Source organism: Gallinula chloropus (genome assembly GCF_964237585.1).
Source record: "Gallinula chloropus genome assembly, chromosome: 5".
NCBI lineage: Eukaryota > Metazoa > Chordata > Aves > Gruiformes > Rallidae > Gallinula > Gallinula chloropus.
In genome coordinates this window covers 72,104,561-72,132,262 of record NC_140090.1, presented here as the reverse complement: position 1 = coordinate 72,132,262, position 27,702 = coordinate 72,104,561, and the positions used below count along the sequence as shown (strand labels likewise).

The 27,702-nt window shown below is 37.5% G+C and overlaps 1 protein-coding gene across 2 annotated transcripts in view; it reads right to left on the bottom strand.

Moving 5' to 3' along the window:
- VTI1A (vesicle transport through interaction with t-SNAREs 1A) overlaps positions 1-27,702 on the bottom strand; it is a 267,123-nt gene that overhangs the window by 85,301 nt on the left and 154,120 nt on the right. For both annotated transcript variants that reach the window (XM_084265085.1, XM_084265086.1), the window contains 2 exons: positions 19,844-19,914; positions 15,334-15,395 (listed from right to left, as the gene is read on the bottom strand). In XM_084265085.1, the coding sequence (XP_084121211.1) occupies positions 15,334-15,395; positions 19,844-19,914 (133 nt within the window). The remainder of the gene's footprint in view (positions 1-15,333; positions 15,396-19,843; positions 19,915-27,702) is intronic.

Here is a 27,702-nt window from a genome sequence, read left to right as displayed (position 1 = left end):
ACTCTGTTCCTTGAAAGGAGGTTTGTCTCTGTGCCCAAGTGAGCCAACAGAGGAAAAATCAGCTGCTACACATTAAGGAAAAAGTAACACATTTAAAACAAAAAAAAAACAAAACAAAAGGAAAGGAAAAAGAATTTTCATTCAGTATTTAATTGCAAAAACATGGTGGGAGAGAAAGAGAACTCAAGAGAAACTACTTGTATCTGAAACAGCCGGTTTGCAACGTATGACAGAAATGCTTCAACGCTGGTTGGTGCAGAGAACTGTTCTAAATCATTTAAATATTTACTCAATCTGGTGGTTCGTTTTCCACAGTACAATGTTACCCTAAGCCCCTCCTCCCATCCAGTCGAGCTCTAATCATGACTCCACATTTGTTCTGCTGTCCATAGTTTTAAGACCCATACTCTATATCAATCCAAAATGAAAAAGCCCAGATGAGACTGTTGTCTATGTGAAAAAGCCAGCACGTCCCAGAAAACTCAACCACCATGCAGTATCCAAGATGAAAAGTGATTTCCTCGTTGCAGAATGAGAGCTCTCACGTGCTTGCTTTTCCCAAAGGCTGATTTGAGCGGTAGCCACAGGAACATGGTACATACAAACTGATCGTACTATGCCACAAACAAATTGATATAAAAGTGGGACTGGATTATTTTTTAGATTTCTACTAACACTAGTTACTAGTGTGTCATGTGCAAGTAGTATAATCATAGCATTTATCTACTTTTAAAACATGGGAAGACACTAGAAAATATTCTTCAAATATTTTCCTCCTCTTTATTCCCCACTTACTTTTTAAATATTCTCCTGCAATGAGGACTTGCACTACACATACATGAAAACTGTGAAGTGAAACTGAATATAAACAGAAAGTGACTGATCTCATTTCACTGAGCAAGAGGGTTGAAGGCCAGAAAGGAAATAAATTGCTTTAGGGGTGGGATGTTAAGCAAATATTTACACAATTTTCCAGTTTTTATCAAACATAAAATATAATCTAATAATCATCTAAGGAATGTTTTGAGAACGTTTTCCCTTAAGTATTACTCAACATTTAGACATGGATGATCAAAAAGTAGAGACCCACTCCCACCAAGCATACAGCAGTATTTATCTCAAGCTCTCCCTAGCAGGAAAGATTACAAGGATTAGGTTTCAAGCTTGTGCAATTGCCTTTAGACAAACACAACAATATGCAATAAACTCCTATTCCCCAGATGCCTTTAAAAAAAAAAAAAAAAAAAGGCTAATGACAATTAGGACTGAAATAAAAGAAGAGCCAAACAACTAACAACGCAGGACAAAGAGGCCCCCTTAAAAGATGCATTAGCATGGAAGCCATCAAATCAGAGGGTGGTGGCTTTCCATGTGGGGAGGTGGTTTCTGGGGCCACTTCTTGGATCCCTTATCACAAAGGAGTTCATTCCTTTAAATGACGGTTACATATTGTCAGCGTTTGGATCAAAGAAAGCAGGTAGAGTGGGTCTTAAACTAAAGTCAGTCTCAGAACTCAACATTTTAGAGAGGAGGGCCAGGTTTGATAGGTTTCCCAACCTACCTCTATTACCCAGGTCAGTCACAACATTTCCCTATGAAATATGTATTTACTTGGGTCAGTGGAACAAGAGGACAAAAGAGAAACTCTGCTGTACACTAGTCTATAAACCAGCTTTTCTCTGGTATCTTGTGTACCTGCTCCTCCTCTTAGATTTAAAGAGCGAGGATTTGGCAACAAGCTTTTCAACCAACAGAATTATAAGCATAAAAAAACCCCAAGCACTGCTTGAAACAGATCCTGGCAGCAGCTCTGCAGCAGTGCCTTTTCTTTGGATGGATTCAACATTCCCTACCCCACCTACATGCTGTCTGTTCCCAGAGTGCATCTCTCAGATGAGGTCCCTATTTCCTTATTTGACTGCATCTCTGAGACAAGATCCCTGTTTCCTTATTTGACTGCTAAGCATCTGGAACACTGCTCATACAGTTCATGTAGTTTATTATAAATCAATTCTACAACATGCTTAACATGATATGCGTATATCATCTAATTCTAAGTATGTCATTTACTCCAAAGAGGACACTGGGAATTCGCTAACAAACAATGAGTTGAGCCATTTATAATTCTTCAAACAGGAATTGGTCACATCTCATTTGATCACTTAGATTCCTCAAAGAGAAATCATCTGAAGGAACTGGCATGTGGGAGCTTCATTCTCCTACTGCTTGCTGGTAGAGCTTTAATAAACCATCAATAATTCAAAGATGACCGCTAAAATATGACCAACCAAGTGCACCAGCATGAGATGTTCTATAAAGCATGAAAAATGTGCTCTACAGCATCGTTACCAGCTATCACATCCAAACTTCATTTTACCCTAGATTTCACATGTGCCTACTAACAACTGTCTTCTAACTTTACAGCTGAGAGCAGTATCATTTCACTGGACGTTTCAATAAAATGCAATTGAAATACAGATTTTTGTTTCCTCCTTAATCAGAAGTTGAGCAGCAAAACATTGGAATTTCAGAGGCTCTCTAGTATGTCATCGTTCCCATACATATATTCCTACATCATCTTCATGACTTTACCCATCCATTGTTGTGTAACAAACTATAATTCTTTTTATCTCTAATGCTAAGCATAATTTTGGCCAGAAGTGTCTATCTTTACCCCTGAGTCTACACATCTCTCCTGCACACCTTTGAACAACAAACTGTCAGTGCTGTGATAGTAAGTCATAAAGCATTGCATTTGTAAGGATATACTACTTCTTTGAGGAACCCTTGAGTACTTAACAAACATTTAAAGTACTGATTGTTTGCAGGTTGACAGCAGCCAGCAATAACACATCTCAGTCCACAACAAGCTATGAGAACATCATTTCTGACAGAAGCAGTAAGGAGAGATTGATAAGGAAGAAGCAGTTGCCTGGGCTAGTACATCAAGTTTAACATTACTGCTCTACTAAGTACACCCTTAATCATTATGTTTCCAGGGATGCATTAATTCCATTTGTTGGATCAACTCTTTGCTGTCTGCAACATACTGAAAATGTCACACAAGGAAAAATGAGCCAGTCACCTGTAGCCTTCAAAATTATATTATCTGAAGAGACAACAAAGAATTGATGTGTCCTCTTTCTCATATGTACATTCAGTATTTAAGAAGATCAGGTACATACTTTGCAATGGATTGTTATGGGAAATCAGATACTCTGCGCCCATTTAGTCCAAATTCTTCCCATGCTTCTCTTTCACCCCTTTTAAATCCATTTAAGCCATGACTCCAAACCAGGACAGGCACTGATACCAGTGAGTCCATCATTCACAAACTCTCCCCAGGTTGTCATGTGAGGACCATGCGCAGATTAATTATGGCCATGTGCTCTTGGAACGCTTTGCTGAGATATGGAACATTATCCTCATTTTAGAGATGCACAGAAACAGATGTGTCCACAGTTACCCAAGATATACCCAGGACAAAGCTAGGATTCAGACATTAGTAGTCAAGTCTCTGATTCTTTTTCCTGTTTTGGGATGGGAACAAAAAAAATCTCAACACCTTTATAAGATTATAAATGTTAGTTACACAATATCCCAAAATCAGAAGGCACCACATCACAAAGCACACAGAAACATGCCAATGCTTAATAGTGAACTTACATGAAATACAGATATGAGAAGACTATAAAAGGGACACTTTAGCTGAGTTTTACTTCAAATATTTTAACCATAAAAATGTTATATATTTTGAAAGCACATATAATGGCTCATAAAATGAGATGTTTTCTTCTCTTTGCTCATACACTTGAAAATACTTTATCTCTAAAATTCGTGCCAGCATAAAAAAGCCCTGGTGAAACAAATCTTCTTTCCTCCCACCCCAAGATTAAAAAAAAAGAATAATAATTAGTTTGCCTTTGAAATAGATTTAAAGACTTACAGAGCTATGTCCTCATGTTTGTAACACTAAATAGAAAGTGAACACACTTCTTTTTAGCACACAGGCTATGTTACTGAGTGTATATATATTCAGAACCTCCAAGTACAGCTGAATTATGTAGGAACAGAAACCAAAATGAAAGTCTCCTGTATATTACTAATTTGCAGCTAGGTTTTTTTTATACAAGTGCAAAAATAAGACCTCATCCTGACAGATACTCTGCTTCTTTAAAAGATAATCTCAACCTCAGCTAAAAACCTGCCATTCACAGAGTTCTGCCTTTATTAGCAGGCCCATGAGCAGCTGTGTGTTAAGCCCAGGACTACTCCTCCAGCCTTGCTGACCTGCAAGCTCACACTTAGCCATACCCCTTCCCCAAGCCCTTTCCCTTCGCTGACTGCAGGCAGTGACAACCAAGCTTTCACCAAGTGATAAACCTAATTGTATTTCTTCATAAAATACAATCAGAAATGCGTCCTCCTAATTGGAGAGAACCTTAAGTTCTAGGCATCTAATGCAGATCACTGTGAACCAAAACATTAAAATGAGTATTACTGTTTTAATATGGGCTCATGTGATCTTCCATGTCCTTAAAAACGCAAACAAGATTTTTCTTATCAATAATTTTTAATACGGTTTGGTGGCTACTTTTTGGTGCTCATCAAGGGTACTTTGGGGAAACAGAAATCAATTTCCTTTGTTTCTAGCACAAATACATCCATTTACTTCTATCCCTTGAAAAAGATTGGGGTTCACTGTTGCTGTTTGCTTTATTCTGCTTAAGTATTGCTGAAAACAAAATGAAGTTAAATCGACTGTGAGAGCAGGCAACTTCTTGTTTCTGAAGTTTTGAAACCACTCAACTTTCTCTTATTTAATAATTCAGACTCACTCCTCTAAATTTTGTCCAGGAAAATAAGATGGTCTTTATATTCCAAAGATGTCTTCACAAAAGTCTGCAGTACTGGATTGTCTGATGCCGAGTGATTATGAAACCCCCTTTTGTTCTCATAACTTCATGATGTATATCTATAACTCTTTCTTGTTTGTGAAGATAAGACCAGCCTTGTCTCTCTAAATGTCATTTCAAAGGAAGATTCACAGTTGTTTGACTTTTGATCTGCGTGGCAACTAGCTCGACCACCTGCGCTGGGTTTGAGCGGTTACTGAGCTTGCTTTGTACCATCTTATGAACACAGCAAGCCTTTTAAACCAGAAAGGGCTGATGTGTGAATACACCAATTTACAATGTAAATACAGGGCCCAACAATATGGGCATCTTTAATGACCAAATGTGTAAAGTGCATATATTGTTTACTGATTATATCATTAAATAAAACAGATGGCTCATATTCTCCATCCACCTACACTGGATTAAATCACAATGGTGTAATAGTCTGGTAAACTGGTAATGTGAAACATTGCTTTGTACTGGTGTAGTAGAATAAATAGCTGTTCACAAAGGAGGTACAAAGCTTCACTGCCACTAAGAGTAATTAGCTTAAGGCTGTACTGAAAGAATGTTACCTTCACAATCAACACGTGTGTGCCATTCACACTGAAAACTGTGTTTGAAGAAAAATAAGAGTGGTGACAGAAAGCAGCAAGGAAGTTTCTTGGCATGGATAACGTAGGCCATATGCTTCCCAACATCTAGGCAAGACCGGGCACACTTAGAACCATGTTTCTCAAACAATTCCCTGTTTAAGTGGATTATTTGCAGCCATGATTAAAAACAATAAAAAAATATAGACACAGACAATTGGTTGGCTTTCTCTGTGGGGCTTTTTTCTGCTTACAGAAGCATTTGTATCAGGAAGACAGCAGGGAGTAGGTGCAAGAATAGTTTTAAGATACAGTTTTTATTCAAGATGAAAAATTATCCCTTAGTGTTGTAATCTTCAACTACCAGCAGATCTACTAGGTAAGACAAAACTTGTCAACGTTACAAAAAACCTTCTGGATTACAGAATACCAGAGTGTGAGATCCTGCAGGCTAAGCCATGTTAACTAACACCTTAGTATTTGCAGGTCACTGAAAAACTCTTTGGATATGTTTTTAATCTGGAGAGTACTAGTACAATTTATATTTCTAATAAATTGTAGCTCCCGACTATTCAAATTCATTGACTAATTTTTCAAGTCTTAAAAAGCCCCTATTAATACATCTATTTTAGAAGAGGATTTATAAATGAGTTGATTCTAAGGATTGTTCAGGGGTTCTTGATTCTAAGACTGAAGAAGCATTAGCACCAAAAATGTATCAGTCTGAAGCAAGCAGGTTACAGGAATCCTTCTGAAACAATTGCAATGATTTTAATTTAATTACTTTGGAGCCACACAAATGTTGTAAAGTACATAAATCTCAGTGTTGATGATAAAATTGTTTTTCTCTGTCTTCCCTATTTGCTCAATTTCCTCACTGACTTCTTTGCCTTCCTGATTAGGATCAAATCTTCCATATTAGTTCAAGAACCAGCCAATATTAGCAAATTTTCATCCTCCCGATTACCAACTAAACAATCGCTCATTGTAAGACCACAATTTCTCATTTATAACTTTGTTATTCTTCAGACAGATGCTCAGTAGGTTAGTGATGTGTGAACATTTCTTCTGCAGAGTTTCAAAGGTCCAACACAAAATAGTGACATACTATCCAAAGATGTAAATTCTCCCTCAGTTTTGGTCTTCTTCCCCAGCAACACCAATTTATCTGAAACCAGCTTTAAATGATCCTAGTTCTCCTTAGCTGTTGATTTCTCACAGTCATCATTTATGGCCTACTTTGTAAAACTACGACAACAACAACCACCTCCACCACACACATCTACCCCCTCCACCCCCCTACCCCCCCCAATACTTGCTCACATCAAAAAGAGAACCTCATTCAATATTAGGGCTATGGATAAGAAAACTACTCACAGAAATATGACTTGCAAGTTCACATCCTGGATTTTGTGGTAGAACTTGAGTGACTGACCTGAACAAAAATTGCACTCTGCAAATCTTGAGTTTTCCTTTTTTGCAGTTATTGGTCACTTAATCTCCTATGTGTCTTGAATACAGCCAAACCCCTGACCTGCTACTATAAGCTAGAATGAAAACCATCTATTCTAAACGATTAGCTAATAGGGACAAAATTCTGCTATCACAGCAGTTTTAAATCAATTTGATGACTTCATTGTTTTCTTAAAGATAAAGTCCTTGGTGTGTAATCAGAATCATGCTGGAAAGCTGAATTATTTTTTCTTTCATTAAAAGCCAACAATTTCAAACAAGTGTGGCAAGAAAAGTGCCAAGTGCTACTGGAAATCACACTCAGAATGTTCAAAAGAGCTTCTTTACCTGATAAAGATTATCAAAGCTCCTGCAGAGACCTGACAGAAGACTAGGCAAAACAATGCCCATTCCCACCATTTTTTTTTCCAAATACCAGATCTGTCCAAAATGCTGGTGTATCTGTTGGCAAGGGTGGGAGAAATAATTTAAAAATTCTGACATTTGTGTGACAATATTACTGCTTGTTTCTCAAAATGTTTAGAAGTGCTATGAAAAAGTTAATTCTCTGTATTTTGTTGATCTTGTTTGAGTTTCAAATGTTACTTTTAGTCAGTTTAGTATATGTTCTAGTTTTAGTCCCAAAACCTCATAAGAATGATTTAATTTTGATGTCTCTATTGGCATAGCTCAGTGATACCTATGCATGAAGCTACTGTTGGGAGAGGCTGAGCTTCTAGGGTTTGCTTATTAGCACACTATCCAAGTCTTCCATTTTTACATTCCTGAATCCCATCAAAAGGTTTGGTTTGATGAAAACTGGAAACTGGATTTTAATTCTGTACACTATTATTTATGTTCTCTAATTCTTGAAAAGTGCAGCAGAAATTTCTTTCCACCACAGAAGTCACAGGCCATGACAGACAACAGAAATCTCTAATGCACCAGCACATGAAAGCTCTGTCTACCCAGGAAGAACAATTTGGGTAAACATTAGGAAAAACTTGGAACACTCTGATTGAAGAGATGGGGAATGATCGTCAATGAAGAGTAGACCAGATGAAGATCTGCCAGGACTGAAACAAGGACAGTGCCATACACAATTGGGTTGAACTTTTCTGACATCACTTCCAAGATAATTCTATTTCTTCTGGTAAAATTGTGGATTAAAATGAAACAACCCATGCAACAAGATATCATGCAGGTCTGTGATCAGAAGACATTACATTTAGGTATTTGTAGCTTAAACACTCTGTAGTAAATGAGATGTGTAAAATTTGGTATATATTGTTCTGTGACAGTTACAGTGTGAGTGGTGTCAAGAACAAAATGATCCGTTATTTACTAATGGTCTTAAGGAGATTGACTTCATTGATTTCTGAAGACTTCTCTCCAATTATTTCAGCAATTACCAATGTCAGCAGCTGCTAACAGGTTTCCTACTTCATCCTGCACCACATAAACAGGCTCACCACATTCAAAATATTTTCATTACCTTCACTATTCCTAAATATCATGTCAGAGAGAACTCAACCAACTGGAAATTACTTGTAACTACTGCAAAAGAGCACTGCAATGATTATACTGATGTAAGACATACCTTCTCATGAAGGCATGTCACGGGACATCTATCGTGGTTCAGACATGACAAGGCTGACTGTGAAATGTTTTCTGTTTCACTCATGACACTGTGAATCTTTTCAGGCTCTAGCTGCTTAATGGTAGTCAACATATCTCACTACAGAGAACAATCACAAAGGGTTACATGATATTTAACCTATTATGATGCTTTACATTCTTGGTATACGCAGTCTAGGACTAGCTTGGCTAATTATCCACTGGGACCCTGCTTTCCTGCAGAAACACTACCGTGCTTTAGATAATGTTCTTTCCAGCTGTTCAGCTGGACACAAGTAGATGGAAGGGAGGCAAATGAGATAGTAATTCCAGATGACAGAAAAGAGTGAATAGAGGACAGAACAAAGGCCATTGTACATTTAAAAAAGGAATGAAAAATAGAAATAGAATTAGAAATATCATCTGAAGAATCCTGAAAGCCCTACTCATAATGGACGTAGTGTAAGCAGCTTGACACATGGATAAAGCTTTCCAACAACCTGAAAAATAAAACAATGCTACAATACAAATGCAATTCTCAGTGAATGAGGGACATGCCCTTCTAAGACTTTGATGACGTGCAAGGAGATTAAAACACCCATTTATTTTATCCTATGCATTTAAATTGTTAAAATGTAAAGATAAATCATGATGCTCCTTTTTTCCCCCCAGGTTTGAAGCAAACTTAACTCTGTAGGGATGATGGGGCCTCAGGTTTGCAAAGGCTAAGGTGGCATTGAACTAGTCACAGCTACATGCTTGAAATGTTGAAATTGGTCTGATTCTGTGATGCATTCAGCACCTTCAGTACCTGGCCTGGAATTCTCCATGTACAGTGCCTGCTGTAGTTACGGTGATTATACAGCAGCTCAAAAGACCTTCTGTGCCTTCTATGGTACACGATCTGAAAAATATTTCTAACACTGAATTGGAGTCAAATTTTGCAAAAGCATTTTGGGAACAACATATAGAAGACTGTCCAAGAAAGATGAGCAAGGTTTATAAAATGGCTCTTGATTATTAAAACCAAGAAATGAATCTTACACACATCAGATTATGTCATACCTAAATGGGGACCAAGGAACCCACAATATCCCATACTACTTTAAAATTCTTGCTGCTCAGACCTAGAGGTACATTTCCTGTTTTTTGGTTGGACTCCCAATAATGAAGAATGCTTCCCATTGGGAATTTTGCTGACATTACATTTTCCAGATGTTTTGTCCATCACTTCAACAAAGAAACAAGGTTTCTTTTTAAAGTCAGAGACAAAGTGAAGAATAACCAGGTACTAATTAATGCCAAGGTTTAATCTGGAATAACAAACCACATGTTCCTTATCCAAAGACTAACTCATGATTAACAGCACCACAAAAAGTTACCAGTTTCCTTCAAAAAAAAATTAAACACCTCACAATTGATAAAGATTAGTTGCATATTAAAACACAAACAAGTACAACAATAAAATAAGTAACAATATTAGGTGCTTAAAAGTCTGTAACAGCTACTGACAGTAACAAGCACTAAAATACTCTATGTGTATTTTATGGTTTCCATTTATCAACAGAAATATTAAGGACAGGGTTTGCTCTGTAATCGGCCTTGAGTGAGGAGCACAATAGAAGCTGTGTTGCCGCAAGAGATGAACCGGAATCATTCTGCCACTCACCCCCTCCTTATTCAGTCTCCTGCAAGTTAAGGGAATTGCTCCTCTGGTTTAAGTTAACCATATGTTTAAATATGTTTCTGAATCAATGTCGAAATTACTGAAGTAAACAGCTGCAGCTGTAAATACTCAACATGGAGCAGACATGTTGCTAAAGGATTTGCCATTTCAATCATTTTCAGTCTAGAAATAAATCTTGAAGTAAAAGTATGTAACAAAAAGTTGCTGAAAGAATTGCTACTCAAACTTCTTTTGGCTTGCCACCAAATATGCAAAGTTCCTGCTGGAAAGAGCATGAAAACAAGGCAAATGCAACTGTATGTTAAACTTCACTCAGTATCGGTGGTATGAAGACTTTCCTCCAGAAATTGCAGACTTGACAGTCATGGCCTAGTATGACTGATATTGAGATAGGCTTTAGCTCAGAAGCAAATCTTCTGTTATGGACTTTTGGGGATGGAAACAGATACTGGTAAGGAAATTGTGGAAAAAGACAGCGGTAACACTTGTTTGCCTCAACAGGGACGTGACGGTCTCTGCTGTTATTCTGCATATGGAAATCAAGAAGTCAAGAGAGAAGGCAGAGGAGACATAATTAACTTTTCACAACTCTCAGAGTATGAAAAAGCAGGTAAAACAAGTAAAAAAACCTTGTACACCTACTGCTGAATGGCCACCCAAACAGGTCAATGGGTGGAGGCAGAGCACTTTGCTCCCTATTTAAAGAGTTGCCCTACAGTGAATGCCATCTCATCCAAATGAGCACAGGGGTCTCCCCAGAACTGCTTAAGTTGTTTGAGAACTCCTAGGAATCACTGTAAGGCAGGCCCAAACTCTGAGGGCCAATTCTAAAACACTTAGTTTTAAAATCAATTCTGCTTTGGACCAGAGGCAATGGACCCATGTTGGATGCTGTGAAATTTCAATTAGATGCCTGGAAAAATTGATTAATTCAATTGGTCCTGGAACAGATTACTGAGAGCCATAGGTATCTCCAGCTTTGGATGCATCAGAAACTTGACTGGAGAAGTCTCTGAGCAACTTGCCCTAATTAGACTTCAGTTGGATCAATTGGCCTCTAGAGTCTTCTAACTTAAATTGTCGTGTGATTCCATGCAATATTGAAAAATAACTGTACAGTGTGGAATATCTTGGAGGTCAAAAGTACAAGGAAGTTGACTAGAAGTGATGCAGGAAACAGGACTACCAGAATTTTTCTGGAAAGACAAATGAAGAAGCCTGACTACAACCAGGTGCAGAGGTGGAGGCATTCCCTGCTTCTGGGTGTAGCCACTTTGGTCATGCAGCTGTAGGCAAGTCGTGTAACTTACCACCAGAGAACTGAACTCTTACTAGCTGGAGCTAGTGTCTCTGTCTTGTTGGAAATCGAATTTTAAAAGTCTGCTTTCACAGAATCACAGAATCATAGAGGTTGGAAGGGACCTTAAGAGATCATTGTGTCCAGCAGACAGATGTGTTCATGAGCTTCTCAAAACATCATTGATAACAACTCGGAAGATTGAAAACTGAAGATTAAAAGATTTTGGCATAAAAATTTCCTGGTCAACCAGAAAGAGTAAAACTTTGTTCTGGAGGGTAGTAGCCATTTTTCTAAAATACTTTTCTGCAGTTTGGAGGGGTGATAGAATTTATCTGTTAATTGGATAAAGATTCAAATCTACTGCAATTTTTATATGGTTACTTTTAGGTTTGTTTGCTTCCCAACGGGCCGTGTGTGGCTTGGAGACTGTCCAAATTCTTTTCTTAAAAGCTTTTCCTAAGTTGTTGGCTTAGAATATGGGCAAAAGATTGAACATACTCTTCTCTGCTTCCTTTTAACACACTGTGTGCTCCTCAATTCACAATGGGGTAGAGGCCAAGGGATAGATGTCTGAGACAGCAATATCACAAATGACTACAGAAGATGCCATTTCCTTATATTAAAAGCTATTATTTGGGAATTCAGTAACTGAAACGACACTGAGCTTCTGTTATAGTCTCACAGTTTTAAAGAGGAGTCATAAAATGTTCAGGATGTTCAGGGCTATGGCTACATGGAAAAGGAAATGTCATGACATTATCAACATGCTGATACTATGCATCAAGTAATGCAATGCCACAAGTGGAAAATACTATTTCAGTAGAACCTCAGTAGGCTTATTTACAGGGAAAGAAAATAAAATTACAAATGTACAGCTCATTTCAAAGCAAGACTATTTAAAAGTACTTATTACAAAAGTTTCCTTACTCAAAGACCCAAAATACATATGGCTGACTACCTTAAGTTGCCAGAGCAGCAAAGTAGGATAGGATAGACCTGTCCCTTTTACGTCACTGTTTTCTTTTGTGAGCTACATCAACCTACAAAACCTGTCCCTGCTTTTATTCCCCATCTCCAGAACATTCTATGCACACAAACATGGCCAGGGAATTTAGGTCATACAAAAGGCACAATTCAGCCCTCCAGCTATCTAAATATCTAATATCTTAATATATTTGGCCAGATTCAGAAGAGATGCTGCTTTACCTTTCCCAGATGGTAAAAATAGCACTAGTTAGTCTCTAATTTGATGCACAGGGTGTTAGCCAGGCATATGACTTCAAGCATATCAGCAGATACATATTTTGAGAGCAGCAACTAAGCTGAGCAATGTTCAGTTTAACATTACCTTTTCCGTATAATAATGATGAGAAGAACAGTCCTCCAGCATTTTTATTGGTTCCAGTAATTAAGTGAAACATTATGTACTGAAGTGTGCAGAAATTAGGACACAACTGCCAATCTGTGCTAATTATTTTTTCTTACAGTTCTCTTTATCTAATTTGTGCTGGTTTCTTGGGGTCTGTATTTTATGGTTATTCTTGTGACTAAACAACACGGTGATGATGCTGTGGCTGGGCTAATGCTATCTAAACCATTCTACCCAACAGTCACAAACATGAAATTCACTGTAGGTCTATCCATTACATGCTTTTAAATAACATCCTGAGAATCTTCTGCTGCACGTTGCACCTATGCCAAGGTATTTCTTTTGGCACATTCACCTGGGTTGAGCTTAAATCCTAACCTGCCTTTTATGCAGACAGGTGACTCAGCTCAGCATTTCTGTTAAAGCAAAAGGAAATCCAGTGCCTTTCTGACACACAGAAACATGCCATCATGGTGTTTGACTACATAATCCTTTTGTCTGAAAAGAAGAGCCCAAGCGTGTTTCAGAAAGATCATATTTTTCATTCGGCTTATGGAACACTTATAAACTAGGACTCCTAACTGCGATTCCCAAACACAAAACAAAGTCAAAGGTTACAGCATATGTTTTTGTTTCAGCTTCTCCAAATTACTTGCAAATGTATTCAAACACAATATGAGGAGATACTTGATTTTATTGAAAATAACAGACTACAGGGTGCTGCAAAAAAAGGCTGAGGTACCTCAAGCATAAACATGGAAAGAATACATTGGTTTAGAAACCCATAAATCCTTATTTGAATCTGCCAACCTGAAAGCCAAGTAAAGCCCGAAAAAACTATTTTTCCTAAATGCTATGTCTGATTAAGCCATACTATTAAATGACAGCTGAACTTTAACATTAATATGATATTATTTAAATAACTGCATGATTTTTTTTTACACTAAAATGATGAATGATTTTTGGACAGCTCAATTGACATAAAGCAAGAAACCCCTTTAATGAGATTTGACAAAATGGAGACATATGCAGAATATTCGTTACAGCTCATGTCGCAGAGCCCTTCCTGGGGAGACTTGGGTTTGGTTGTGTCTTTTCTTTCGTTTATTTTTTTTATAGTTTATTTTGATTGTCTACAGGCACTGAACCATCCCTTTCAATTGCCACTTCCTTTCTCCACGGATTTTGAATTTAGCTTGTGTCATTTACATATTACTCTTAATCAGAGAGATTTTATATGTTACATTTTGGAGTTGGAATTGTAAGAAATCGGTGGAATGAAGGGATGAGTCTCAGTCACTTTAACCTTTGTCAACTGTGTATTCAAGTAACCAACAAAGAGATATTTCTGAGGACACTTATGAATAAATAAATCTTGCACTAAAGACAAATTATTAAATTCTGGTTTTGCTATTTTCCAATCCAAGTGACAAATCAACAACTCCGCTAAAACTTTCTCTTGCTTTTTTCTTCATTTTCCTTTTTCTTTAATAAGGAAATTGCATTAAGCAAATATGCAACATAAAAGCCCATGGCAAGTGTAATTTCATACTGAACACTTCAGAGGATGCTTTAAATTCCTTTAATACTGTGTTTTTACAGCACCCACCACCTCCTATTACAGGGATGCTTTTCTTTTTCAGGAAGCTGAATATATACAGAAATATGGACATCACAGAGAAGTTCAGGTGCTGTTTCACTGGCTAAAGAACACATATGCAAAGATGCCATTAATTAAAAAAAAAATCTATCTACAAAGGTACCAATGTAAATTTAAGGTGGCTGGTTATCACTGGAGAACTCCTTCCTTGCATTACCACATAGATTTTTAGGATGTTGCAAATTTTTCTTTTCTGCATCACCTTACTTTGATCCCAGGGACAATTTTCATAACGTTGAAAGCATAGAAGAAACATGCTAAAACCACAAGATCTGGCAATGTGTCTGCCCCATCTTTTCAGACAGAATTGATCATCTTAACTGTTTCTCTCTGGGCAAATTCATGCTGTCCCAAAATGTTTAGAAACTTTCTCACATAAAATCTACAGGTAAAAAAAACCCTGAAAAGTCCAAAATCACTCAAGAACAATAAACACAGGAAATCAAAATCAAAAAGCTTAATTTTAGATCACACACACAAAAACCCTACCCAAATACAAAGAAACTAAGATGAGAAATCATTGAACGAGGGGTAATCCCTCAGGCTACAGAAAACTCTTGCCATTGCTTTGATAAAGCCTTCTATCTAACCATGCCTGCTTCACTGCCAGCATTCACTCAAAGACATTGCATATCGCAGCCCGTGGAAGAAAAGTCAGGTACGTAAGCAAAATGCTGAGGTTGTATTAAAATAAAGTTAAAGGCACAGAGGGAGAGAGGAAAAACAAAGAGCAGAGGTGTCCCTACCTTGGCCTTACCTTCGCATCATTCCCGTCAAAATCCTGGAACTCTTCCCCAGGTTTGCATCTGTTTCTCTAAGCTGGAGGGAAAAGAGTCCCATTAAAGGCAAAAGGCACACGTACTCCATTCTGTACAAAGCACAGATATTTTTACTGTCATTTGAGTCAATCAACTCCAGTTTTAGCCCACAACACTCTCTCATGTAAGAAAGCCACCAAACCTCTGAAATTTAAAAATGCTTTGTCTGGTTTTCACCTATGTAAAGATGAAACCCACAGAAGATAAGACACTGAAGCAACAAAGATGAACCAGGATAAAGACCGAAAGCTTTACAAATAAAAGGTTGCAGGTAGAAGCTATATAAATTGGTATCCATAATTCCTATTGATGTGTGTGTGTGTATTGGTTATGTATATTAGGGATGGCATCAAGGGATGACGAGATAGCTGTGTGCTGTGCTCCTGATGCTTTATGAAAAGAAAAAAAACAAACATATCTTTCTTCCACTGTTTTTCAAAGAAAGTGGTTTAAAGGAAAAGCAAAAATATAAACCAGTGTTGTTTTACCAATTCCATGACAAAGAAATATGCCTGTACGGTCCCTTGAACCATATGCTTACATGACCCTGACCTTACAGCAGCCACCACTGGGATGGATGCCCAAATACTTTGTGAACAGTATACATAAGGCACAGCTTTACAGCTAAATTTAATCAGCTGACTTGTTCTACAGCTCTTAACAATTTTGCAAAATACGTAAAAGCACAACTGAACAAAAAGTGAAATTGGGGAGATGAAAAGTTATGAAGCAAATGAGCTTCATATTAAAAAAAGAGCAATTACTTCCATTGTTCTTTAAAAGGTGTTAAACCCTCACCCTCACCTCTTGTGTTTATCAACATCCCACAGAAGGAAGCCTAGAATGAAGAAGTGTATGGGAAGAATTGAGTTACTCTCCTATGGCTGCTTTTGCTACTGGTAGTGAGTAGACTTCGGATTTTTTAGAGATCTTGTAATCAGTGGGACATCAAAATCTACTGTACGTGATAATGTAATGACTGTCAGCAATGAAATAACAGGGATTGCTGTTTCTAACATGCCCCCAAACACAGCTGTGTGTACATACATAAAAAAATTCTTCTCCTTCAGAAAGCTGAGTATTTACCTCTTCATTATCAAATCAGATTGAAAGGATTTCCTGACTCATTGACTTGTTACTAAAGAAACTTTGTTGTAGAAGACAAAATGCATCCTGTATTACAAATCCATCAAAACAGTAACACTGCCAAGAAAAGTGGCAATCTTCCAGTAACAAATCACCTTCACCATAACAAACCTCTATTATAACTTGAATATATGCACAGCAGCAACATTAAAACCAGTTTCTATTCTGGAGCCAAGTATTTTAAATATTTGCTACCAGATTTAATGCTTATTACTGAAACCAGTAGTTGCAATCAATGACACGTAACCTCCAATCCATGACACATAACCTTTCTGCATAAATTTCCTCCTTGGTCTTCTAAAAGGTACTACAAAAATACCAGGTGGAAGCTAGGGCTGGATAATGCCAACCAAGAATTGCTCTTAGCAATATCATATTCAGCGGGAAGGTTTGCACTGACTCTCAGATCTCTGTAATTATGTGCCACGATGGAACAAAGATGAGCATTATATTCCAGGGAGGCCATTCCCTCATTTTTTCCTGATTCATCTAGACAATTCAAGCTCCAGAAAAGCAGTTTAGCCCAGTTTGACACAAGTAACAGAAGAAAAAACGCCACAATAATTTTTAAAAGGCTCATTAAAAAGCCAAGTTCTTATCTATGCTAGAAGGGAATCTGAAGTACAAATGTATGCTTTACATTGGTCTTTTATTATTCATAAAGATGCGTTTAACACTTGGGGCTTCTCCTCCCTTTTCACAGAGAAGTAGCTCTCTCTTTTTTACCGTTATATGTTTGATCCTAACTTTCCTCTCTTGCTGTAGGATTCTACCTGACAGCTAGAATCAGTACTGATAGTTAGGAAAGGGAAGCTGAATCTTAGAGGTTTGACAAACTCCTCTAAGCAAGACGACCTCATATTTTTATGGTAATAAAACAACCTCACAAAATAAACGAAAGAATTGTTAAAAAAAAAAGAAACAAACACATACACACATAGTTGGAAGATCTCTAGCTACCTCCCAAGAGAACACTAAAAAAACACCTTTTCTTCCCACATTGTCAGAAAAAACAACAGAAAGAGCTTCAAACTGGAAGTTTGCTTTTATTTAAAAGTGAAATATGGGATGGCAGCTAATCCATCATTTCTTTACCAACACCAGTGTAGTCCAGATGCCAAAAAGCTGGTGGCGTGCAAACTGGTTAAATGGCATAGGATGGTGCTTTCTGAAAATCTTTTGAAAGATGCTTTGACAATGGCAATGGCAAATCTACATGGTGTTTAAGAAAGGTTTTAAAAGTTAATATTGAGAATAACAATGGGAAAGGAAGGAAGATGAACAAGATGCTGATGCTGGTATCCTGTCTGCCTTGGATGCATTTTAATTTGAGGTTTTCCTAAAATATGTTGCGTCTTTTAGAGTCCTTTATTCTCCAGTTAACCTATCTGATTCTTGTGGCAGAGCTTTTATGTTTTGTATGGCTTTAAATTAAAAAAAAATGTTTAGAGAAGTCCTCTTCACAACTGTTACACAGGTATTTTGCACTGCACATAAGCTTGTATAATTTTGAATAAATTATGTCTTGCATTTTTCTTCCTTCAAATGTTTAACTCTACATACAGAAAAACTCATACATGTAAATTCAATGACACCACAGAGACATTAACTCATTTAAATGTTGCTCATGTGAAAATCTTCCTAATTTTCACAATACTGAACTGCAAAGAACCGACCATCGTGCTCAAGCTGACATTTGACTTTCAGAAGACAAGTTTGTTCCCTGGTTGATTAGATAATAACTCCATGTATTCAATGTAAAGCTATTTTAACATTATCACTGACACAGTACCCTCTGTCCTGGTCTTTAAAGAATCTCCACATAATGGAAAACTTGCCAAGTTATCCCAGATCATCACTGACTAAGTATATGGAGAGATATATATTGGAGTACACAGACAGCTGGGACAGCCGTGCTTGTGTGGATCCACTGGAGAACTTCTCTGAATTCCCTAAATAAAGTATTTTTAGTGGCATATGATAAAACTTGGAATTTGAGATCTTCCATTTATGGCAATAAGTATTTTGCTGAACTGTGATGGGATACACCTTTCTAGAATACCCTTATTTTTAATCTTACTCCTTGCAGCTTAAAGGTTTTGCCATCAAAGAAATTTAGTCTTTGGGTGGAAAGCACAGAAAAGGAAAAGTTACACTGTGAGCCATGTGTACAGTCATCAGAACTGCAGTCCTTCTTTCCCAAGGATTTTTAGGATCAGCAGAAAAGTATACACGTTATTCATCTCCATTGCCGAGGTTTTACTTGTCCAGCTAGGAATAGAAAATCATCTCAGACTCAGCAGTCACTAGGGATGTGAGGAGTGGAGATGAAATAAGACACAAAGTTGCCTGAACAACACTTGGTAAATGCTCACAATCCTTCGTTACGTTTAATGATTCAGTTATACTTAATGTTTTAAAGTAGCTAATGCCCAGGACTTCAGAAAGAAACCGGTATAGCTGACAGCAAATGCCTTGTTAAAGCTGTCATGTGAGCTTTACCAATCAAAGCTATGCAGGTAAAGAAACGCCCTGGGACAAATAAAGGAGTTTTCTTAAGTGGCGTCGGTCAGCTAGAGGCCTGTAGCAGGACTTAGCTTTGGCAAAATTGGACACTCAGAAAAGCATCTGATCAATATGTCACGGACAGAAAGTCACAGGTGTAGTCACTCCCAGTACTGCGAGCAGAATCCAGAACCACAGAGGAAAATTCCTTAGACTGAACTTCAGGGAGGTTGTACGTGTTGGATGGGATGGGCTTCTGGGCATCTTCATTAACTCTACAGAGTAGAGTTGATCCCTATGGAGGCTCAATAAGCCAAAACTGACATACATGTTATTCTGACTGCATTGAAATAGCAGCAATGTAAGGAACCCACTACCTTTTCTTTCACACAGAATTGCCTAAGGAGACAATTATTAACATTTGCAGCTACAAAAAGTAAGGTCCATCAACTATTAGAAGCTCCATCACGATACTTGAATTTGTTTCACAGAAAGTTCAAGGAGTCACTGCGACAGACACCACAATGTACCCTGAAAGCCCCAGAAAACTGACTTATGACGCTAGTAACACAAAGCTTGCTTCCAACAGCGGGCTTGGTGACTTCAGTGTGACTCCCTGCATGAGAGGCTTTGCAGGACTGGGCCCATATGAGACACTTCTTAAGTGCCTCACTGCAGATGGTGATTATCTCTCTCGATAGCATCTGATTTATATAAAACTGATCAATATGCATGCACAGAGAACTTGCCCAAAGCAAATAAAATCCAAGACCAGCAATTACTTATTATCAAACTTACCCTTTCCCGAGCACGCTGGATCTTCTCTCTGTCATGGCTGAGGTTTTCCAGCATCTCCTGTCCAATCTGCTCTGCATTAAAAAATCAAAATGTAAATCATGAAAAATATAGCTTGTGACTGCAAGGCCTCAAAATGCCAGGTTGGATTGTAACAAAACTATTTAAAGACCAGCGGCATTTAATATATGATAGCCTAATCACTCCTCCTAACTGCAAAGTGGAAGACATCATTATACTAAATTTTAAGTTTTCCAAGCAAGGTAAAACTGAAGAAGTAACAATGAAACTGAAAGATGTCCCCCTGCAATCTCTGGAGCTTGTTGTGGCCCTGGGAATTGATGCTGACCTTTCATCCGTGAAACAAAGGCAAGAAGACTTTTAGACTTGCTCTAAGTGCTGGGTGTTCATGTTACCCACATGCTCCTTAAGCCCACTCCTTGTCTTACAAAGGAAGTCAGGAAGCCTTTGCTAAAACACCAGCCATCCTTACTCTTTTAAAGACACTAAGAAGTCATATCAGAAGAAAACCACTCTCTGTGCCTCTCAGCATTTACCATTGATGCTCTAAATAAAAGCTATTTCAGGCTAAGCCCAGTTACTGGTGTTTGTTTTGCTCCATTACGGACTATTTCTGGCAAGCTTAGAGATACACTGTAAATGATCTCATGATGCTTTTTAATAGTGGACATATACATTAACCTATTGTCATCCCCATTTGTTTACACAGGGGTTGTTTGCTTCCACAGCTTATGCCGAACCAAACGTTGCAAAACTACAGCAGAGGGGCCTGTTACAAAGAGACCACAAGATGCCAAAACTTCTTCAAACGGCTTCAGTCAAATGCTCCTCTTACACTAAAGTATTAGCAGCAAGTATAGAGAAGAGATTTTAATCTTCAAAGCTCTATAGAAAATTTAAGAAACCCTCCCTGTATTTCCCTGAAGGAGAAAAATAACTTAAATCATTCCCATTTTACAGATGGGGAAACAGACCCAAGCAGCTGAAGCAGCTGTAGCTTGCCTCAGGACACACAGCACGTGGGAGACAACCAGCATTTCAGTGCACATTCGTTTAGGCTACTTGCTTAGCTTGCCAGGGATACGCACCAAAACTGAGTAAAACTACAAAAAAGATCTTTTATTCATAAGCAACAAAAATTATGTCTTACTTTTGTGTTTGTTTTTTTTTTTTTCTAGTGAATGAGCAGGTTCTTAAAATGTCTTTATTTGAGAGGCCTCAAGAAAATAAATCATTAAAAATTCACCAATACGTTAGTAGAGCAAGGATGTTCTATTTTTTTCATAGATACAATCCATTTTCAGGAAACAATCCAAAGTAGAATCACCTTAAACTTTAAAAATTTGAGACAAGCAATTTCCCTCCCCTCCCCAAATCCATTTAACACAAGGTACACACTCTGCCAGATAAAGTCTAAGGAAATTCATTACATATATATTTCTCTATCTGTTGCCAAGTACAGTACAAGTAAGATAAATATTTCCTCAGATATCTGACCACAAATTGACATCCTCATTATGCTATCTTGTCCCTCTTGGCTTGCTGCTCTTTACTTTTCGCTGTATATACAATGCCTCCCAAAGGTGAAATGTGGTAAGATATGTGGTTATTGAGTTACAAAAGCTGTAAGGTACAGTACAGCTATACAAATGGTAGCCTAAGAAAGGGATTCAAGGGAGCTCTGCCTATGTTTGCATGTCAAAGGACTTACGGGATGAAATTATACAAAGCTTACTCCTCATCAAAGAACGCAAAATACTGTAATACACAAAGAGATGCACACATTCAGTGTAGTCTAGGGGAGAAAAAACAAAGCAAAATCCCTTAAAAATAGAGAGGGGGAAAAAAATCAACAAATTATTAACCAAGTAGCATAAGGTGGAATGATAAGAAATATTTATTGCTCAAAATTATACGCACAGACATAAAGGAGTGTGAGGAGCGGATTTTCCTTCAAAGGAATAACTATAAAGTAAATGGCTAAAATGGCTTGGTATTTCACAAACAAAGCTCTTTATAGGAAACAGCTCTATTTTTATTACTCCAATTTTAAGCAAGTTACTGTGGTTGGTTCTTTTTTTTTTTTTTTCATCTTCTTCCTGTCACTGCCAAGTTCACACTCTTAGCTTTTTATAATGATTGAGTTTATTTTCCAACCATCAATGTGACAGCAGCATCAACTGTAAGTGAGGGTAAAACACCGTCACTTTGACGAATAGTGTATTTTCCTCTCATTGTCGATGACTGAAGACATCAATAAATAAGGAAGGAGAGAGCATGTCAGCCAGAATATCACAGAATGAATTGTTGATATGACACTTAGGGATTAAACCTTCAGCCATGAAGTTCAACCTAGCAGAGGGGTCTGAGAACTGAGATAGTTGCGTTTCTTCCCAGCAGCCTCTATAGATAAATAATTGGACGGATCATCAATTTTACAGGAGCAGCTTTACTCTACATGCACTTTAGTTGATGATCTTTGGCCTTTTTTGGGCTAAAATAACAACATAAGTTGAACAAAGAGACATAACGAAGGTAACATAATCTCACAATAAGTTTGCAAACATAAATTGACACCTTTATCCACAGATCTTCTTCATATCCTTGTTTTACTCAGGAAATTCACTGATGACAGTGAAACTTGATTTTTAGCTGGAAGGTCAAGACAGTCAAACAAAAATATTAATGGAGAAAATACAGATTTCTAAATGACATGAAGACATGTCTCCTCACTTGGTTTGCAACTGAAGGTACCCAGGACTGGAAAAAAAATCCCACAGTACAGCTAATTCTGAGCTGGATATCATTGCTATCTGCTTGCTGTAATTTTGCAAGCTTCCCCACAAGTCTGATGTTTTCCTGCCAGCTAAAACCTTCATCTATGTATCAGATTCATGCTTTTAGTGCAACAGTGCTGTATAGATAATTCCAGACTACTTATAATGCAAATCATTGACAATGCTACCACAGCTATGTGAAAAGGTCAGGTTTCTAAGATATACTGTAGTGCAGATGCATGAATTAAGACCAATACACAAACTGGAGGGTGTTGCATGTTGCCAGTAATAGTGTTATTTCAATAGACTCTTAATGACATCATTTATGTAGAGATTACCCCATCCTTTTAGCTGGTATGTATGGAAAAAGTTTAGTTGAGTCCTACAAAAGACTGTGCAGTGCTGCATCTTCTAACCAAAATTCCCAAAGAGATGCATAAAATCATGTTCTAAAATTACAGCTGAACTATGAGAAGCAGAAGGGTGAATGCATTTGCAGCATTATTATCTATGTACTGACAGAGGGAAGGAATATTCGATAAAGCAATCATCTCAGTCTTAAACAATGCTGTGATGAACAGGAGGGGAAAAAAAAGTGAGAAAGTACATAACTTAATATTAACAAGCATCAGCCTTAAAGGGTGAATGTCTAAAATTAACAGATCTAAATATATCCTGCCTTAAAGGTGTTTGAACAAGGCATGGAAAATCAGCCTCTTCAGTACTGAACACTTTAATGATGTGATGTTGTGGGTCCAACGCAAGTGGTGCCTGGTTGTGCAAAAAATATAACATTTCTTATTGTAAATCACTGAACCTAAGCAGAAAAATGAAGAAACTTTCCACAACTGAAGAAAAAACAACCTCTTCCCCCCCATCCCCCCAAAAAAAAGTACAAACACAATTTTTACTTTCTTGTGTGCAAAAGCCAGCACGTGGTTTTTACCTTTAATACTGAGACACAGCCTGAAGACAGGGATCACTTCTAGTGACACTTTACACTCCTCAATATGCCCTTCCTTTGGAATTTGCCTGTAACCTATACATGGTGTTTCTTCATATGTACAAATCATAATCATTTAACACGTTCCACAAAGCTTGACTTCTGATATCTTCACACCTATCAAGGATGCAAAATAAGTTGTGCTTGACTGGTTTTTCTTTTCCCTTTTTTGCTTCCAGCCATTGAAGTATTTATTTACTTTATCAGCTAAACTCATTTTAAAAGAGCTTTTCCTAATCACCCAAGCCAATAATACTGTTTTCCTTAAGAATGACTAATACATTCACTCAAGAGACAGGAATGATATGGAATGACCCTCTCCAGGCTTTTGGATAAACAAACATGGATTTTATGAATTTCGAAGACAGAGAGACCATTTTTCTTTTCATATGAAAAATAAAAGAATTCAAGATGGTTTATACATACTTTTCCTCTAAAAGTGTACCCTCTGTGTGCATATATATAAAAAACCCCATCTATTTTTATATATATATAACAAACCATATATATACACACACACATACATTTCATAACCTGATATGTTTTTAAAATGTTAAAAAAGATCAAATACAACCAAATCATTGAAAGGTTGTCTGGAAGTATGATTTGCCCAATCCTGTCATACAAATAATGTGTGCGTATATACGTCATAAATGTAATTACAGAGGTGAGGAAAGACAAACTAATTTATACTGGGAAAAGCAGAAAATCAAGAAAAGATCAAGAAAAAAAATCAAGGTGGCTGTACTGCAGAATGAGAAAATAAAGTTAAAAACCACTGTGTGTTGTGAGAGAAGGAATCAGGGCAGGAATGGGGAACATTTCCACATTGAGACCCTCAGCCTTGCCTAGTGAGTTAATGCCATTTGGGGAGTTCATTTCTGTGTTGCCTGTGCCCAGGGACTTCGCATGCTCCAAAGATGTAGTAAAGCTTGTGAAAGAATTTTGGAGAACTACGCTGATAGCAGCAGAAACTCGGCAAACATATTCAGGGCTGGGACACTTTTTTTTTTTTCAAAAGCCACTCAATTTTGGACAGGTTAAAAATTTATACTTTAGGAGACTAAGAGAAATAAATCATCAACAGCAGTTTCTGGGGGAAAAAGTGCTCGGAAGCGTTAAATGCTAGCTGTTCTGAGATGACAGCAAGCAGATTTACTAACTTGGAAAATACATGTTGCAGGAGTTAGAAGAACTCAGGGCTGAGTCAAATGCTTTAGCTTCTGACAGAATAAAGTTAATAAAGAAAGTGATGACATATCTTTAAGTGCAGGGACACGGGTCTAAGTCCTATAAAGTTACAAGTTTGCAGCTGATATATGTTTACATTGAACAGCCAATATAATTAGAGACAGGAGGATTTAGATCATTAAAGTTACTAAACGACAAGTACAGGTTAATACAGATAAATGAAGGCTAATATAATGGCAATAAGCCAATGGAGAGACAATTTGTAGAAAATTAACAGAACAGTGAAACATGAGAGTTGGTGCTCAAATGCCTGAAGAAACTGCCAGGGAGAAGTTAATCTGCATGCTGTTAAGTGGTCACTTAACACAATAAAATAAAAATTAGGTACATGCTGTGGGGACTAGTTGCCTCTCCAGCAGAAGCAAATGCTGTATGGGTGGAAAGAGCACTGACAGGCAACAGCATACACTGAGGACATCCAACACTTCCAGAGATGTCAGAAGTTCAGTAGCAAGAGAGGATAAAAGTTGCCCAGTGTTACCGTGAAAGCAAAAACCACCTAAAAATACCTCCCAATCATCCAAAGTCCAAGATAGCCATCAAACTTAAAATACAAACATTTTTTTTCAAATAGAAAAGGTCCTTATAAGATATAACAGACGTTCACGAAATTATTTTCATTGGCCAACAGCAAAAGGGTCTGTTGATCCTGAGGTCGGGGAAATGAGGAAGAAAAACATCCGTAACACCTAATCAGAATTCAGGCTGTGTGCTTTGTTCAAAATAAGGGAAAAAAAAAAGATATTTGAGGAAGATGCCACTTGCTTTTAAGAACAAACCGGGAGCATTTCATAACCAGCACCTCCCATGGTCCAGGACTATTCTGTCCTTACCCATGAAAAAAAAAAAAGGCAGATGAAGAGAAGAAAATAGGAAAAAGAAAGGAAAATGATCATTTATGACAGACCTAGTAACTTCACCTCCAGTAGCCTTTTCTTTTTCTAAGGTTTCATACCTTTTCTGAAATCCTAACTTACATCAATCTGCTGGTATAAAACTACTCATTTCTCACTAACTGATGTATTTCTTTCTGTCTACTCCCATCACCCATCTATCTGAGCTCCCTTACTAACATCCTCACAGGAACAGTCACAGGAGGTGGCAGACTTTGATTCTCCTGAGCACTTGTCTACATTGAAGTCCACCCATTGTTCTAGCCATGCACCAGCTCAGCGATGCTCATCTGCTCCGAATTCCTCTCTTTGCTGCTTCTTTTTTTTTTACCTCCCTTCCTTTAGAAAAGTTCTAGGGCAAAAGTAATCCCTCCTCAGTGCATCAATAAGTAAACAACTTGCTATCCCCATTTCAAGCCTTATGGAAGTAAAGCTGGGAACCAATCCTCAGTATCTTCTTTTCCTACTAGTTTAAGTGCTGTCGAGATGGAAGAAGTCCCTGCTTGCACTGAGCTTGGTGCAGGGAACATATGCTGCTTCATTGCAGTATTGCCAATACTGAACTTTTCTGAAAGCGATTTCACAGAATTTACAACTTTTCATATTTTTCAAGATGTTCATAATTTACAAGATTTCATAGATTTACAAGTGGAAACTATTAACGATCCTGAATGCATTGAAATTAAGTTGCAGAAACATAGCCATTTGAGCCATAAACCATCACTTAATTAAACCTGTGACTCCAAACAGCACCAAAGATGACACAAAAGTGATCTTTGGTTCCTCTCACTAAGACTGCTTTCATAATAATAATTTAATCAAAACCACTCCACCGTCTACCAGGTTTGCTATAAACTCAGAGCAGTGTAAATAATTACTTTGGACCCTGCAGTACTGCTTATTTCAAAGACTGAAAATGTGTAGGCAGAGAGTTGTCAACTTAGAGTCCTGCACTAAGCAGCTCCAGGCTCGTAAAGTTGGCCTTACCTCTACAGCCGATTTACTAGTAAAGCAATACATGCCCTTCAAAACAGAGAGTTGAGCACAAAACAGTTGGGACAGACAACCAGCCAAACGGTAGACAGAAAAAACCCCCCTAAAATTAGGTTTTCAAAAGAGAAAAAAAGATTTTGAAATGTTGAAATGTTTTAACATTGGAGTGTGGAGCAAGAGATCTTTTTCAAACTTAACTGTACGAAAACCACAGCACATGACATTTAAACAGTACAAGGATGTGCAACAAAGCCTGTTAGCTATATCTGTAATGATTTGTATTTTTTAAATTTTGGGGTTTTTTACTGATTCTTCATGTCCCATCTCTGTTGCTAAAACTTATCAATAGGAACAAGGTTCTTTGCAGTACTACAGTTTCTGGACATCAGTAGACTATGAGAAAAGTATATCCTACATCTGTTTCAATCTGAGAAATTGTTCCTTGAAGCAAAAAGCGGTATCAACAAATGAAAACAAAGCCAGAGCCAAATAAAATGACATTTGGGTTTGTTCAGATTTCTCCCAACATCCTGATGAGCCATGTTTATCCTGAAACCACAGACCGAATAGAAAGTCAGGGAAGCTGGCAACACAAGCAAAAAGTCTATGCTTGTTTGATCTTTAATACTTCCATGGAGCTAAAGAGTGTTTTAACCTTTCTTGCACTGTTCAGCAATTCATTTTAAATGTGAATGGAACTATCTCCTGCTGTATTCACATTTATATTTAAACAACAAAAAATAGAAATAAAATAGTATCCAGACATTATAAAATAAAACAAACCTAGAGGATGATTAATAAATAATGCCTAAAATCGTTGACCAAAAAGTGCAGCAGTCTGTGCAAAAATAAACTGAAAACAGTGAGTGTATCTTTCCCCCCCCATATATATATATATAAAAACTTTCTTAAACATCAGAAAGC